Raw genomic sequence first — 13,395 nt, forward strand, 5'->3', positions numbered from 1 at the left:
CAACCATCCAACAATCTATTCTTCAAACCATCAGTCTCTTCTATTCTCTCTCAGAATAACCTATCTCTCATGATTCTCCCGGATAGTGAGTTCGCCCCGTTCAAAAGCATTTTATCCGGCTCATAAGTCTAGATTACAACGACCTGATTGGTCCCATAACAACTACAATCATGCCCTATCATTCAGAAGAGGATCTCCGACTTTCTTCTTTCTCTCGAGCTTCATCTCCCTTGTCCGCCGCCCCAAGCATCAACTCGAGAGCCTCGTCACCTCTCAGCGACGCCCCGCCTTCCAGCCCGGAGCAGATGATTGTCACTCCCTTGGACGACGAGGAGCTCAGTGATCTCCCTCCTTCCGATGATGAATTCGAAGAGCCCCGTCCAGCCAAGAAGAGAAAGACGGGAAAGCGTCAGTCCACGTCCAAAACGCTCGTTGTGAAAGTAAAGGGAAAGGAAAAAGGCAAGGCCAAGGGAAAATCATCTGGTAGGAAAGCCAACGAGGACGACGTCTCAGACGCCGAGGACAGGGTCTCTCATAAGAAGGGGGTGCTTCTGGCCTATAAGCCGGAATGGCATGATCTGCAAAATCTGGCATGGGAGGATGATGAGCCGAGCCCTCTTTACAGGTTACCAGCGGAAGTGTTGGACCGCTGCTTTGGTGCCAAATCCGGTCTGGGAGTGAGTTTGAATAAAACTGTACCGCCTTTGCGACATGACTGACAACATCTAGTTCCGCGACTTTATCTCTTTGGCAGGAGTTAACAAATTCTTCCGTAATGCTCTAGATGACAGGTTCTTCAAGGTACGCATCATGTCAGATCCCGCTTGAAGCCGAGCGACAATGCATGAAGACATTCTCGTCGCTGAAGTTGTTTAGTCGCTGATAAGCAGGTTGTCTCTCATGCTTCCAGCATACTTTGCGGTCAGCAATGTGAGATCTGTAAAGAACGTCATTTCGGAGATCGACCTTTCTCTCACGTCCGCGACTGTTACACTCCCAAACCACCTCCTCAACGATGGATCAACCGCCAACCTACTCATTACATTCCTCGTGGTCCTCGAGCTTCATGGACTCGCGCACAATACACAGTCTACAAGGAAGAACAATCCGTATGGCGTCAGACCATCAAAGCTGAAGAGGCTGACTTGGCCAAAGTGATGGCTAAACACGCCAAGGCGTGCCGGAGAGACGCTAAGGCATCAGTCAAGGTAAACTATTATAACAGACGAGTATTAGCTGTCATCGATGGCAGATTGAATGGAGAACCTGCGGTTGAGAAGGATGATCGACGCATGCCTGTGTCACAAGGTCTGAGGACTCCTTCTACCGGTGCTGGTAGCTCAGCTATGGCCAATGCAATGGGAAGCCAAGGGTCTGAAGAACGCGAGACGGAATCACCTGACGTTGTGAAAGTCGAACTTGATGCTCCGACCATTTCTGTTTCGATACCCGACACAGAACCTTGGGTGGTGCCGGATACAGATGACGAGGATCTCGATTTCGTCCCTATGATCACATACGATGACTGTGGGGATCCAGAGGTTCATGATTTCTGGCCTAGTAAACACAGACGAATTGTAGCAAAGTTGGTGAATGAACCTCGAATTAGTAAAACTGTGAGTTCCCTCGCCTCTGAGCACCGACTAACGCTTTCAGGAAGCGATGCGACAATTTAAAGTGACCGAAGCGGAGCTCATCACTTTGAGACATGTCCTCGTTGTGAGTTTCAGTCTTCTTACTTGCAAACTACATGATGTGGACTGACCATTCAGCCAAACCCGATGAATGGTAAACAGTGAGTCAACTTTTTGCATCTGTGTTGATGAGTGGGTTGCTGACCATCAGACCTCAACAAATGTATGTGTTATGTGTCATGGGTAAGTGAAGTATGTTGTTAGCTGACTTATAGATTCATGCGAGCCGCAGTAGAAGCATTAGCCTACAGATCTCATGGCGGGGGAGCAGGGCATTTGGCTCATTTGTGAGTTTCTCATGCTTCTATTTCAACGTAGTCTCGGTTTACTGGCTGACGCTTTCAGGGCCAAAGCCAAAGCTCGAGCGGATAAGGCATTGGAAACTAGGAGGAAGAATGGAACCATTCAAAAGAAAAGGAAGATTGGATGTTCTTGTCCCGTCATCAAAGACCTGTTAGGATATTCTTTCAGGGACCATCGATGGTGGTAAGTCTTGCTTCTCTGTTGACATTCAGGTATTTGAGTTGACTTTTAGGTGTCGAACGTTTGAGGAAGATTTTTTCTTATGATCACATGTCCCGGAATGACTGGCTGGTCAATTCGCACTTGGATGACCCAGTCCATCGTGAACAATGTGCAAATGCGCAGTTTTCAACACATGTTTCAAGAGTGAAAAAGGGTGTTTAGCATATGATCAGAGAAGGACAATCATGTTGTTTTTCCGTTTTCCCTTTATTCAGTCAGTCAGGCATTTTCAATTATCCATGTATTTACGTATTCACGTACCCATGTACTCATGTATCACAATTCATGCATCACATGTCATGTATATACTCGGAAATCATTCAAACTTCACTCGTCAGGTTTTGCACCCGCTCAGTGATCAGTGAGATGAAAAAAAATAGGCGGCAGCAAGATTGGAAAAAACAACAATGCATGATGAAATCTGAATGCTTGTGTGTGAGATGATTTGGTCCTACTTTTCTAAACTAATCTTTATAAACCCCTCAACATACACGTCACCTCGCTCACGAACAATCTTATCACCTCTGAAACGCAAGGAACTTCACAAACTAAACTCTTACCAGAATCTAATCTCATCAACCGTTTTCCTAGCTTGCCTTCGATCATCTTGGCTTCACGTAAGACGGAATGAACGGTGATGACTATAGCGTCGATTTTTGGCAGAGGAGTGATAGGTCCGCAAGAACCATCAGAGGAAAGAGAAGCGTCGGTGATGATAAATCTGTTATGCTCTGCGGTGAGGGTAATGTCGATTGCGTATCTGAAACATTAGTGTTCGCCCGTGGAACCAAATCCGTTATCCACGCAAGTAAGACTTGACAGGTTGGATAAGTTTCATTATCAATCATGAGGCGGTGGTGATTTCATATCGAGCATCGAGTTCTGAAGGAGAAGGGAGGGAGAAGATGATAATGGACGAAAAGGGATGAACTGTCAAAGAGAATTATATACTCACCGTTTATCATTAACATCCCAAACTAATCGATAATCCCTCACACCACTAACGACCAATTGAACATCGAAACTTTGTTTCAACACTTCCACCTCTAACAAAAGTGGTAAAGTAGCTTTGAGCAAACCTATAAATCGTCTACCTGCACTGCCTACCCCAAATGCCGTGCCACGTTTCACGACCAATTGATTCAGATAATAACTCAACAGAGGAGCGAGTTTTTCATGAGGGTTCGCATCCACACCTGCAGGATTAGAAGCAGGGGTTATACCTGCCATAGTGGCCGGTGTGGAAGAAGCCGTGTTCAGTCGAGAGAAAGATGTTTCGTACGTATCCCCCATGGGATCGTATGTGATTGAAGCGCAGAAACCAGGAGTATAGATGAAGGTAGCTGTACGAAGGTCGAATGATAGGAGACGTAGATCAGAAAAAGGACTTTCTTTCTTCAGACGATGAACTGTAGGTCAATAAATCTTCTTCACCTAGAGCGTACGACACTAGAGGGTAATCTTGTCACCGGGAAAGTGGGATTGAAGAATGGACTCACCTTCTCCAGCCACGACAATCACCTTACTAAGTCTCTCCCATTGTTCCAAAAAATTCACCACACAATTCCTTATGTCCGAAGCGTGAAATTGCACCACTGAAGAAGCTTGATCAAAAGTGATATCTTCCGATTTTCCAGCCGCAACAGCTGCAGCGCCTACCAGACCAGGAGAACCAGCTGCACCAGATACGGCAGACCGATGACGAAGCTGTACCGCTGTGACCGCACCACATCGTGTACCCTTCCACCAATCTTTTATCTGAATGAAGACTTTTGGCATTGCTACGTCTGCGGCTGGTCCGCTTCTTAGTAATTCGGCGGCTGACACACTGAATATCGGGATCATACCCGCCACTGTCGATTTGGAAGTCGGCGCTCCTTCGCCTGCGCTAGCGGGATATTGAGCATTATATGGGATGGAACGATCTTTCAGCTGTTGTTCGATGATGGTTTGAGCTACAAGAGCGTTGGCAAAGATGAAGACATCCTTAAGATCGCGATTTGTAATGTGAAATCCTGATATAGTAGGAACGGCTTTGTCAGATTGACCTGGAGCCTTGGGTCCTGAGTGAGGTTTACCTGAATCTGGAGGAATGATTCGACTGGAACGACGTGCTTTCAAGCGTGGTAAGTCAAGAGGTGATCGTTCGCCAATGGACAGGGTTTGAGTAAGAGCGTGTTCAGAGGACTTGCGAGTAAGACGGATGAGCTCGAAGAAGATACCTTGTGGGTTGGTTTTAGCAGCGAGGAAATGTAGAGGGGAGGAAGGCACAGGAACAAATACAGTGGTAGAAGGATGTAAGTCGGTTTGGGATATCTCTGAAGGACGTCAGCATACCGATTTGTCATCAATTTGTGAAAGCAGCTGACCTTGTGAGGGGAGACCCAATCGACGGATAGGACCCCAGCCCATTTGTCTCATTTGATCCTCCACAGCTTCGATGGCGAGCTATTCGTCAGCTTGGTGTAACCCTACACAGTCGGACAACTGACAGCAATGATCAGACGTATGAGATCTGGCCCTAGTTTCCCCTTGCCGTTGTTCGCTCCGACGGTTACTTCGTTCACCCGGGCTGATCGTGCATCGCCACGTTTCGCTCCGCTATCCTGGACTTCCACCATGCCTGTGATGGATGAAACACCAATCGAGATGGAATGACGTTGTTGAGAAGGAATAGGTACTTGAAGAACGAGCGGACGAGCAGATGTAGTGTCAGGATTTTCATGGATGACTGGCGGTGGTGTGAGAGATGCCACTCGAGGGATGGCCAATATTGGGGTGACAATATGACGGCTTTTCGCAGAGGCATGTCGTCTTGTTATCTCGCCGATGATATCCTCGACATCTAGATTTGCTGGATCCTGCACTGATTAGTTTTGAGAATGAATGAGCGGGCAGAAGGACATACTGGTATGATGGAAGAAGTATTCATCCTATCCCCTAATCTCAGAGGACCACCAGTCCCAGCTTCACCGATCTCCCACTTGATAGACAGACGTAAGTTTAACACCCGCTCTTTGGCATTCATGCCGATCGTTCTGAAAGACCCGAGCATACTCATAACTTTCTCGTCGACACTGGGAGGACTTTCATCCAAACCAATAGTGATGACACCTCCGACGTAGGGTTGTCGTGCTTTCACATTGGCGACGGCGGCGCTGGCCAGTGATCGTTTGCCGACTGCTGTTGTTTTGGTAGGGATGGGCACATGAGGTCTAGGACGAGGCCAATATCTCAAACGCAGTTCTTTGCGAGGACGATCAATTTCAACGAGCAAGTGACCCCGACGCTTGCCTTGGCTCAGAGCCATTGCTTGCATGAATAAAACTTCCATTTGATAGGACAGTGAGAGATGCTCTGGCGTGGTCAGCTCCTGTCTACTTGCCAGCGTCTTGTTTCATGATGCTTACGAAGAACATTGTGAAGCCGTATTAAAGGAGCATCGACCATTTTGCCCCGATCCTCTTCCTCTTCTCCACCTTTAGTCTCACCCTGTCGCACCGGCCGGGGCGGGAGGACTCGTGAGTTGACCATTTCCATCACTTGTTGCCTTCCTTCAGGTGTTAAACGTCCAGAACCGCCTGGGTCATCCACGCCTTTGCCCTTACTTCTCCAAACCCACTCCACACCGGTGAGCCACCATCGTGTTTCTTGTCCTTCACCAAAACCCCATATGGTCATCTCAGCCTTCCAACCGATCTTTCCTCCGCCAGATATATAAGCTTTCCCATTTTGAACCCTGTCGACCTTTATTTCTGGTGGTAGATAATCGATACATCGTAAGCGAAACCGAATATGTGTGTTGAGAGCCTGAAGTGTATCCACGATAGTCTTGTTCGTGAGGGATTTTCGAAGCTGGAATTCTTGCGTCAGAGAAGAAGGTAATCGGGTATATGTACCAGAGCTAGCCAGAGCAACAGCAGTGAGGACATCTGCATTTCGTACGCTACAAGTTCAGCTACAGCTTTTTGGGCATCAGTCGAGAAAAGAAACTCACCGTAAGCTGTCGACCATGGCGACGGAATATTTGAGATGAGCTACTGCCTCTTCATGCTGACGATTTTGATGTTCCAGCAGATGAGTGATCCTCTTGGCATCTGTGACTTTACCTCTGATGACCCTCGGCTCTTCATTCACGAGCTTTCCCTTCCCTTTGATGGAGTACGATCCGGGACTGCTATTATCGCCATTCCCATTTGATTCACCAGATGAATGAGGTGTGGGGAATGAAGCGGATGGGCCGATTGTCGTAAAAGAGGATTGGGGAGGGGCGAAAAGAGGAACATCGACATTCATCTTCCATCGTAATACTGCGAGGTATTTCAGAGCGGCATGTCGCGTCGTTTTGGCAAACTCGATGATATGTTTGGGTTTCTGTCTGGCAGTAGACGCTGGAAGCCTATATAATCAGCACCTCGTCATATAATTCACATCTGCCCTTTCGGCAAGCCGGAGTTGAAGAACGAATTGATGACTTACGTTTTCTCCACCAGGTGGCGCATGTCCGAGTAAGTTTTACGCGTCAGACGGTCAAGAAGGAGTCCCAGAGGAACGTTTTCATCTTCGAAATAAGGCGGAAGTTCTTCTTCTATCTGCTCAGGTGTTGGGGTGGGGTAGGTGAACCAAGGATCTGGACCGAGTTGAGGGTTGCGGGGTGCAGTGGTTGTGAGACCGGCCGGGGAGGAAGAAGGACCGGCTTCCGGTTGGGTAGAAGAAGAAGAAGGTAAGACGCCTTGAGACGCCATGATGACAATGTTAGCTCATGGATGGAGCAAGAAGAAAGTGGCCAAGTGGAAAAGGTGAAAGAACATCAAAGGGGTTTTTCCGGTGTTGGCTCAGAGCGCTCTTAGCGAAGTTATAGGCGTGCATGCTTGCTCATGAACAGTCGGACGCCTATCTTTCTAAACATTCGATCGTCACGAATTCGGACGGCGGAAGGCGATGATATAAGATAGCCCCCAACATATCGACTTGGTTCTCGCAACATCAGCCTTTGGAAAGTATGGACGTGGATCTACATGCCGTTCTTGATAGAGCTGGTCAGGCGGATAGATTAGGACGTAAGATTGCTTATGCTCTTCAACTCGTAGACCGTGTCCTTACTGATTTAGGGTATGTCCTTCCCATACAATCTACTCCTGTTTTATGCTGATGATAGGGAACATGCCGTGGCTATATCTTTCAATGGTGGTAAAGATTGCACAGCTCTATTACATCTTTACGCCGCTTTGTTATTAGCTCGACATACCAACATTCCTCTTCCCACACCCCAAGATCTCACAACTGAAGACCCTGATCCACTTGATCGACGAACACCTTCACCATGTCCTGAAGTACCTATCGATGGACCTCCCACTACACCACCTCCAATCTCTTTCAACCCCGTGGATGTCTTGACTTCGATTCCACAAGCTTCATCCTCTTCGACAGCTTCTCAGAAGCTTTCATTTCAGACAAAGGCCAAAAATTCTGGAGAGCATAGAGCGACACATCATATTCCATCTGCCGATAGATCCCATTCATTACCCTACGACCCCATTAGAAGTATTTACATCACCTCTCCTAATCCTTTTCCTCAGTTAGAAACGTTCGTTCTAGATTGCACGGAGAGATACGGCATGGATCTGTATCGTTTTGGAGGTGGGATGAAAGGCGCTCTATGTTCGTATTTGGATTGTCAAGGTGGGAAAGGCGTCAAGGGCGTTTTGATGGGTACCAGGAAAGGTGATCCTAATGGAGGTCAGTTCTCCTATCCATTTCATATCATGTCCTCTCCATTTGACTGATTGTCTCAAACACAAAGAGATATAACACGAAAAATCGAAGGCTACTCACTCTTCAAATCTGGATACCCTGATATTCAGCATGACAGGAAGACGATGAACGTAGGTGAAACGTGGGGATGGAATATACATACGACAGTCTTAGGAGAATTAAGGTGGAAGGAAGCTCGAAACCTGACAAGCAGACGTGGCAGAATTAGCACCTACCGATCCTTCCTGGCCGAGCATACTCCGTATTCATCCCCTCTTACATTGGTCCTACGCCGACATATGGGATTTCTTACTCGAGCTAAAGGTACCTTATTGTGAACTGTACGATCAAGGCTACACATCTTTAGGATCCAAACATAACACTTTGCCTAATCCGTTGTTGGAAGTTGATAGAGGTTGGGAACCAGCTTGGAAACGTGGGTATAACATTCCTATTTCTCCTTCACCCTTCCCCCTTCCACAAATTCTATATCTCGTCTTACTCTTTTCCAAATGTACCCATCGAGGAGCAAATTCACGTTCAAAACCGATGAACTAATCATAGTCATCGACGAAAGTCAAGAACGTGCAGGCCGGATAGACCAATCATCATGACAATTCATTACATCGCACCAAAAACTTCTAAACATGCATTCATCAATGATAGCTATGAAATATGCATACTTTCCACTTGGATCTCCAATGCCAATCAAATCGTTGATGCCCTTTATGCCCACCAATACCCCCAACACGTAAACATGATTCTATTCACTGTTACTCGCTCACATCTTGTTTCCAAACACACCGCACATCATGAAAATCAATACACACTTTTGTAGTCCCGCTTAACCCCGATTTATAGGTATGGTTACTTCTCCTTCAAACCAGCTACGATATCCCCATAACTCGCTCTTCTCTCTCCCAACTCACTCGCACTAGGTCTTAATTCGTCCATGCTCACCCTGTTCGCCCTGAGATCGTCCTTACCTCTGCCGAATATGGCATCGGCACTGACTGATGAAATGATGCCACTGTTGTCACAGTCCTTGTTCGATTCCTGTGACATTTCTTTCTGACCGTCGTAGTCATACCGCTCGAAATCAGGAGACACCTTTGTAGGCTCCTGAGCCAGACTGCGGTCGGCCAACCTATCTCGGGCGTTCAGAGGGGAAGGACTCGGAGTCAATTTACCAGTTATGTCCGACCCATCGATGCTCAAGGTGGAAAAATAATCGCCGAGGGTTTGAGAGATGGTGGGTTGTCCCACTGGACCAGCTCGGGGTCGAATAGGATTATTCGGGAATGTCTGAGTGGTTGGTGTACCAAGCTGTGCCGATCCACTAGTATAACGATAGATAGGAGCACCAGGAGCAGGGTTGAGCAATGGATTAAAGGGTCTCTGTGTTGGCGAAGTGATAGGAATACCAGGAGAGAAAGGCGCAGACGGTCCAGGGGGTAAGAATGAATGCATCACCGGAGGAGTTTCCGGATAGGCATGAAAGACAAAACCAGGCATAGAAGGTGTCATAGGTGGTAATCCGCGAGTCTGTAGCGGTGACATAGGGTTGAAATTGTCCATAGGTTGATATGAAGGTAAATTGATTGGACCTGGATGAGCGTGACGGAAATTGCCGATTTGAGGGGTCGAATCGTCAATCCTTCTCATTGGACGAGCAGGAGTGAATTGAGTGTTCTGTCCTGTATTGAGAGCCCAAGGTACCTTCTGAGAGACGGGGGACACTCCGTTGACTCGGGAGGGGTTGATCGTCACATCGATGTTTGCAGGATGACGGATGACCGCGGCAGGAGATGGTTCTCTGGATTTTCCGACAGCAGTCATAGAAACTGCCGTACTCTCAGAGGGAGGTCGACTGTGCGCTTTCTCAAGGTGCACAGTGATTTGATTGTCACCGACATGTGTTCCATCAAAGAGTTTGACAGCGCTTGCTGCATCTCCTTCGCTTGCGAAAAGTGCGGTGCCGTACCCTCTTGATCGGCCATCAGCATCCGTTGCAACGCTGCGATCAGCATAATCATGGCGGATGAGCCAGTACTCACTCCGCCCGTATGATGTATCCCGCGGGTCGAAGGAGATCTTTCAGGCTTTGCCATTGCATATGTATCGGAAGCTGGCTGTCAGTGACAATCATGTAACGACAGCTGACACGGACATTGGTGACAAATACCACCCGGTCGTGCAGAGTCGAAGGCGGTCCTAGGACAGCCCCGTTATGCAAGAGACCCTCCATACCGAATGGGACAGTTACCGGCATATCGCTGGGCGAGGAGGCAGGTCTGTCACTAAGTCCTTGACCGTCAGACGGAACATCAGAACGGCCGCCGGGGAACGGGGGAGGCAGATTACCCAGATTACTTGGTACCGGATCTCGTGTCGGGCGGGGTTGAGGATTAGGATGATCTGATGACGACGCATAGCCTGGCAGGCCTCCATTCGAGCTGCCTCGAGAGAGTGGTAACGATAGTGGCGGTGCAGGTGAAGCGCTGCGGGGAAGGGAGGTACTCGAGGCATTCGGAGAGATAGACTGAACAAAAGCTGCGAAAGATCCGCGTCGGGGCTCCTCGTTGAAAGTACCGGCCGAGAGGGAGCCCGCAAGCGGAGACGCACCGAGGGGCAGGAAACCATGTGAGCCAGTATTTTGGCCACTCAAGGGTAAGGGAAGACCGTTCGGGCCAAATGGAGGAGTCGGGGAATGTGATATGAGCGGAGGTGAACCGGAGGTTCCAAGATGGGAGGGATGGGTTGAGGGGTTGAAGCCAGGCATGGGATGGGTGCCGAACATCGGTTGAGAACCTGGACCATGCGGGAATCCTAAGGGAGGTCGAGGGGCTGGCAACTGTCCCGGTAACCATGTTGAGCTGTTTGAAGGTGTGAGGTGACCGGGTAGGGGGAAGGGCGGATGCCCCATGCCGGACATGTTCTGGTATGGGTACATCGATGGCCGAGGGATAGCGTGATGTGGATGAGGTTCATACTCCGGTGGAAGACGGTCAGGTCGGACTTCGAGCGTTCGAGTCTGCCATGTAAACCCATTGAACCGATCTGATATCAGTCACGATCAATGACTGATGTCAAGGGGTTACTTACCGATAGCTCGAGCGGCATCCTCCCTGCTTCCCATCAAGACTGTCCCATATCCTCGACTCCTGTTGTCGGAATTGAGACTGACATCGGCTCTCAGCACTGTGCCCGCTTTTCTGAACAGATCTTTCAGATCTTGCCATCTCACGCGATATGGAAGCTATGGAAGTCAGTCAAAATCTCGGTCAGAGCAAAAACTTACATTGCCAACAAACAGATTTACTCGTCCATCTACACCTACAGCTGCAGGCAGGAGGTTCGTCATAAGCGGGGTAATGGACCTACTCAAAACTGCTTGTTAACGTCAGCGACACAAAATTTGGGTAAAATGAAATATCTCACCCTCAATGGGAGGTTCTGGAAGAAGAGGTGGTGGTGGTGGAGCGTTTGCTTCAGCGTTGGCGATGACCGCGTCGATCTCGTCAGAAGTGAGAGGTCTGGAGGGAGAATGTGGTCTGGAATGTATACGAGAGAGAGGTTGAGAATGTGAGATAGGAAGCTCATGGGGCGCTGGCTGATAAGTGAACATTGGCGTATGAGTCGGAGGTGGAATAAAGTCGTTCATCTTGAAATGTCAGCCATCAACGTCATACGACTGAGCGGTATGCGAAAAGCAACGAATTGTGAAAAGGAGAGGATGACGGTGTGACTGCCAGAGAGTGTATGCTGCGTAGCTGTGTGACCGACACAAAGGGAGGTTGAAGGAGAGATTGGGGAGGAATGTAGAACGCAAAGCTCACCCCTGATATCGGTGCATGGCCTATGATGTCGTGTGCATGTTGGGCGTTGGTGTCGGTTTGACCAGGGTCGTTGACACTGGTACCACGCTCGGGCGTGGTAGATAAATGAGGGAGACTCGCTTCTCCCGGTTGGTCTTGCTTCTGAAGCGGAGGAGGTTCACCCTGCATGACTCGGCTTCAGACTGACCCGACCGAGTCGTGCTATGTACAGATAGAGCCAGTGGACAAGGAGATGGTGAAAAGAGTACAAAGGGTAATTATGAAGGATGATGAGTCGTTGAAAGAAATCGAAGGGATGTTCGGTCAGTCTTGACGATCGTATGACGTGTAAGAATTGATTGATACGCAGACCCAAAAGAGTGACAAGATGAACAATGAATGATGCTATGTCGAGATCCCAATGGCCGAAGTACCGCTTAATGATGTTGTAGATCCTGAAGACCAAAGCGATATTCTACTACTACTACCGAAACAGTCTGGGATAGGTGGCCACACGCTTCCCCCATCCGCAGTCGACCCCTTCAACTGCTCTTTACTGTACCGCTTTGACGATGATGTCGACACGTGGAAGATACAAGTATAAAGTCAAGAGCGTCACTCGGGACCTGTGAGAGTCCAAAACTTGAAGTATGTATCAAGGACAAGGAAAGGGTAAAGGGAGTGCTCATGGATGCATACACAGCTAGCAAAGTCAACTAGAGTGAGCCAGACCGAGGAGCCGATCGTCGCTTAGCGGCTAATGGTCCAAGATGGCCACGTCAGGGCCGATCCATCGTCAGGAACGTGGCCAATCCCGAATCGGTGTGGCTTCTGGCAGTGGGAAAGAAAGTATACAATACGACGATCGTACGACGAACGATCGACGATCGACGAGACATGCATGGAAAAGTAATGTACACATGCGCTATACTTCGTACTTCGACTGTGGATGGGAAACAAGATGATCAGCTTGAGGGTCCTGGCGTCCTGGGAAGCCTTCTCTTGCTTCGTGGAACGGTAGCCCGTCCTCGTCACCCCACATGGAATGCACTGTCAAGCCCATATTGTCTAACAATTTGCCCCAAGACATCGCGGTCACCGCGGGTGCCTCAGCGGGAACCTGTGTGCTTGTTTCAGGAGAAGAACTGGATGGTACGCTTGGGTTTATGCTGTTAATGTTCGGATCGTCATGGCCCGCAGCCGTCGCTGCCGAGGACACGGGGGGTTTTACGTCAGCAGAGTTAGATGCTTCAGCATGATCGCCTGGCACTGTCACGATCAGGTCCCCCGACGTTTGGGAGGGCGGCAAGTAGGTCCACACGGTGAGGTGCCCTTTGGTTGCTGTCGCATCTGGTACAGTCAGCATATCGGATGCACATCGTTATACTTACATGTATACCACATCTTTGGCCATTCTCGCTCCCATATGATGCTCTGAATTGACATTTCGTTCCCGCCGCGGTGAGGGCGGAGCATTTGATTGGGTCAGAACTGGTATTGCTGGCCATAGTGACGGTGGACGATGGGCTTTCTTTCTTTCTTGCAACCATTTCATATACTTGGCCCGTCTGGGACTGAACCCCGCTAGAAATCGGTTGACAAAG

General features: G+C 48.8%; 5 protein-coding genes across 5 annotated transcripts; 2 read left to right on the forward strand and 3 right to left on the reverse strand.

Annotated features, from left to right (window-relative positions):
* Positions 1 to 170: 170 nt before the first annotated feature.
* On the forward strand, positions 171 to 2,522 carry TREMEDRAFT_72988 (uncharacterized protein; the record flags this gene model as incomplete). Its single annotated transcript, XM_007002126.1, has 9 exons — positions 171 to 677; positions 730 to 801; positions 891 to 1,616; positions 1,657 to 1,719; positions 1,773 to 1,795; positions 1,846 to 1,857; positions 1,910 to 1,981; positions 2,040 to 2,180; positions 2,230 to 2,522. The coding sequence occupies 9 exons, from the start codon at positions 171 to 173 to the stop codon at positions 2,261 to 2,263; spliced, it is 1,650 nt and encodes a 549-aa protein (XP_007002188.1). The 3' UTR covers positions 2,264 to 2,522.
* A 91-nt stretch (positions 2,523 to 2,613) lies between these two features.
* Positions 2,614 to 7,011, reverse strand: TREMEDRAFT_37169 (uncharacterized protein). The gene is made up of 10 exons (XM_007000813.1): positions 6,699 to 7,011; positions 6,217 to 6,618; positions 5,630 to 6,165; positions 5,128 to 5,576; positions 4,712 to 5,080; positions 4,589 to 4,667; positions 4,421 to 4,537; positions 3,719 to 4,267; positions 3,175 to 3,628; positions 2,614 to 2,979 (listed from the first exon to the last, which is right to left on the reverse strand). Exons 1-10 carry the CDS (start codon positions 6,962 to 6,964, stop codon positions 2,691 to 2,693), a joined length of 3,510 nt encoding a protein of 1,169 aa, XP_007000875.1. The 5' UTR covers positions 6,965 to 7,011; the 3' UTR covers positions 2,614 to 2,690.
* A 210-nt stretch (positions 7,012 to 7,221) lies between these two features.
* Positions 7,222 to 8,531, forward strand: TREMEDRAFT_25020 (uncharacterized protein; the record flags this gene model as incomplete). The annotated part of the gene is made up of 4 exons (XM_007000508.1): positions 7,222 to 7,331; positions 7,378 to 7,603; positions 7,829 to 7,958; positions 8,203 to 8,531. The coding sequence occupies 4 exons, from the start codon at positions 7,222 to 7,224 to the stop codon at positions 8,529 to 8,531; spliced, it is 795 nt and encodes a 264-aa protein (XP_007000570.1).
* Positions 8,532 to 10,310: 1,779 nt separating this feature from the next.
* Positions 10,311 to 11,357, reverse strand: TREMEDRAFT_56132 (uncharacterized protein; the record flags this gene model as incomplete). Its single annotated transcript, XM_007001021.1, has 3 exons — positions 11,275 to 11,357; positions 11,079 to 11,232; positions 10,311 to 11,033 (listed from the first exon to the last, which is right to left on the reverse strand). Coding segments are annotated over exons 1-3 (940 nt in total), but the record flags the coding sequence as incomplete, so codon positions are not given.
* A 1,359-nt stretch (positions 11,358 to 12,716) lies between these two features.
* TREMEDRAFT_59299 (uncharacterized protein) lies at positions 12,717 to 13,237 on the reverse strand (the record flags this gene model as incomplete). The annotated part of the gene is made up of 2 exons (XM_007001541.1): positions 12,717 to 13,141; positions 13,183 to 13,237. The coding sequence occupies 2 exons, from the start codon at positions 13,235 to 13,237 to the stop codon at positions 12,717 to 12,719; spliced, it is 480 nt and encodes a 159-aa protein (XP_007001603.1).
* Positions 13,238 to 13,395: the final 158 nt, after the last annotated feature.

The sequence above is a fragment of the Tremella mesenterica genome, assembly GCF_000271645.1.
Source record: "Tremella mesenterica DSM 1558 unplaced genomic scaffold TREMEscaffold_1, whole genome shotgun sequence".
Lineage (NCBI taxonomy): Eukaryota > Fungi > Basidiomycota > Tremellomycetes > Tremellales > Tremellaceae > Tremella > Tremella mesenterica.

Excerpts from the sequence above, each read along its gene's own strand:
- TREMEDRAFT_37169 (XM_007000813.1), bottom strand. The coding sequence starts at position 6,964 with ATGGCGTCTCAAGGCGTCTTACCTTCTTCTTCTTCTACCCAACCGGAA. Across the intron at positions 5,577-5,629 it reads ACGGCTTCACAATGTTCTTC|AGCATCTCTCACTGTCCTAT; the intron begins GTAAGCATCATG and ends TGACCACGCCAG. Across the intron at positions 4,538-4,588 it reads ATTGGGTCTCCCCTCACAAG|AGATATCCCAAACCGACTTA; the intron begins GTCAGCTGCTTT and ends GACGTCCTTCAG.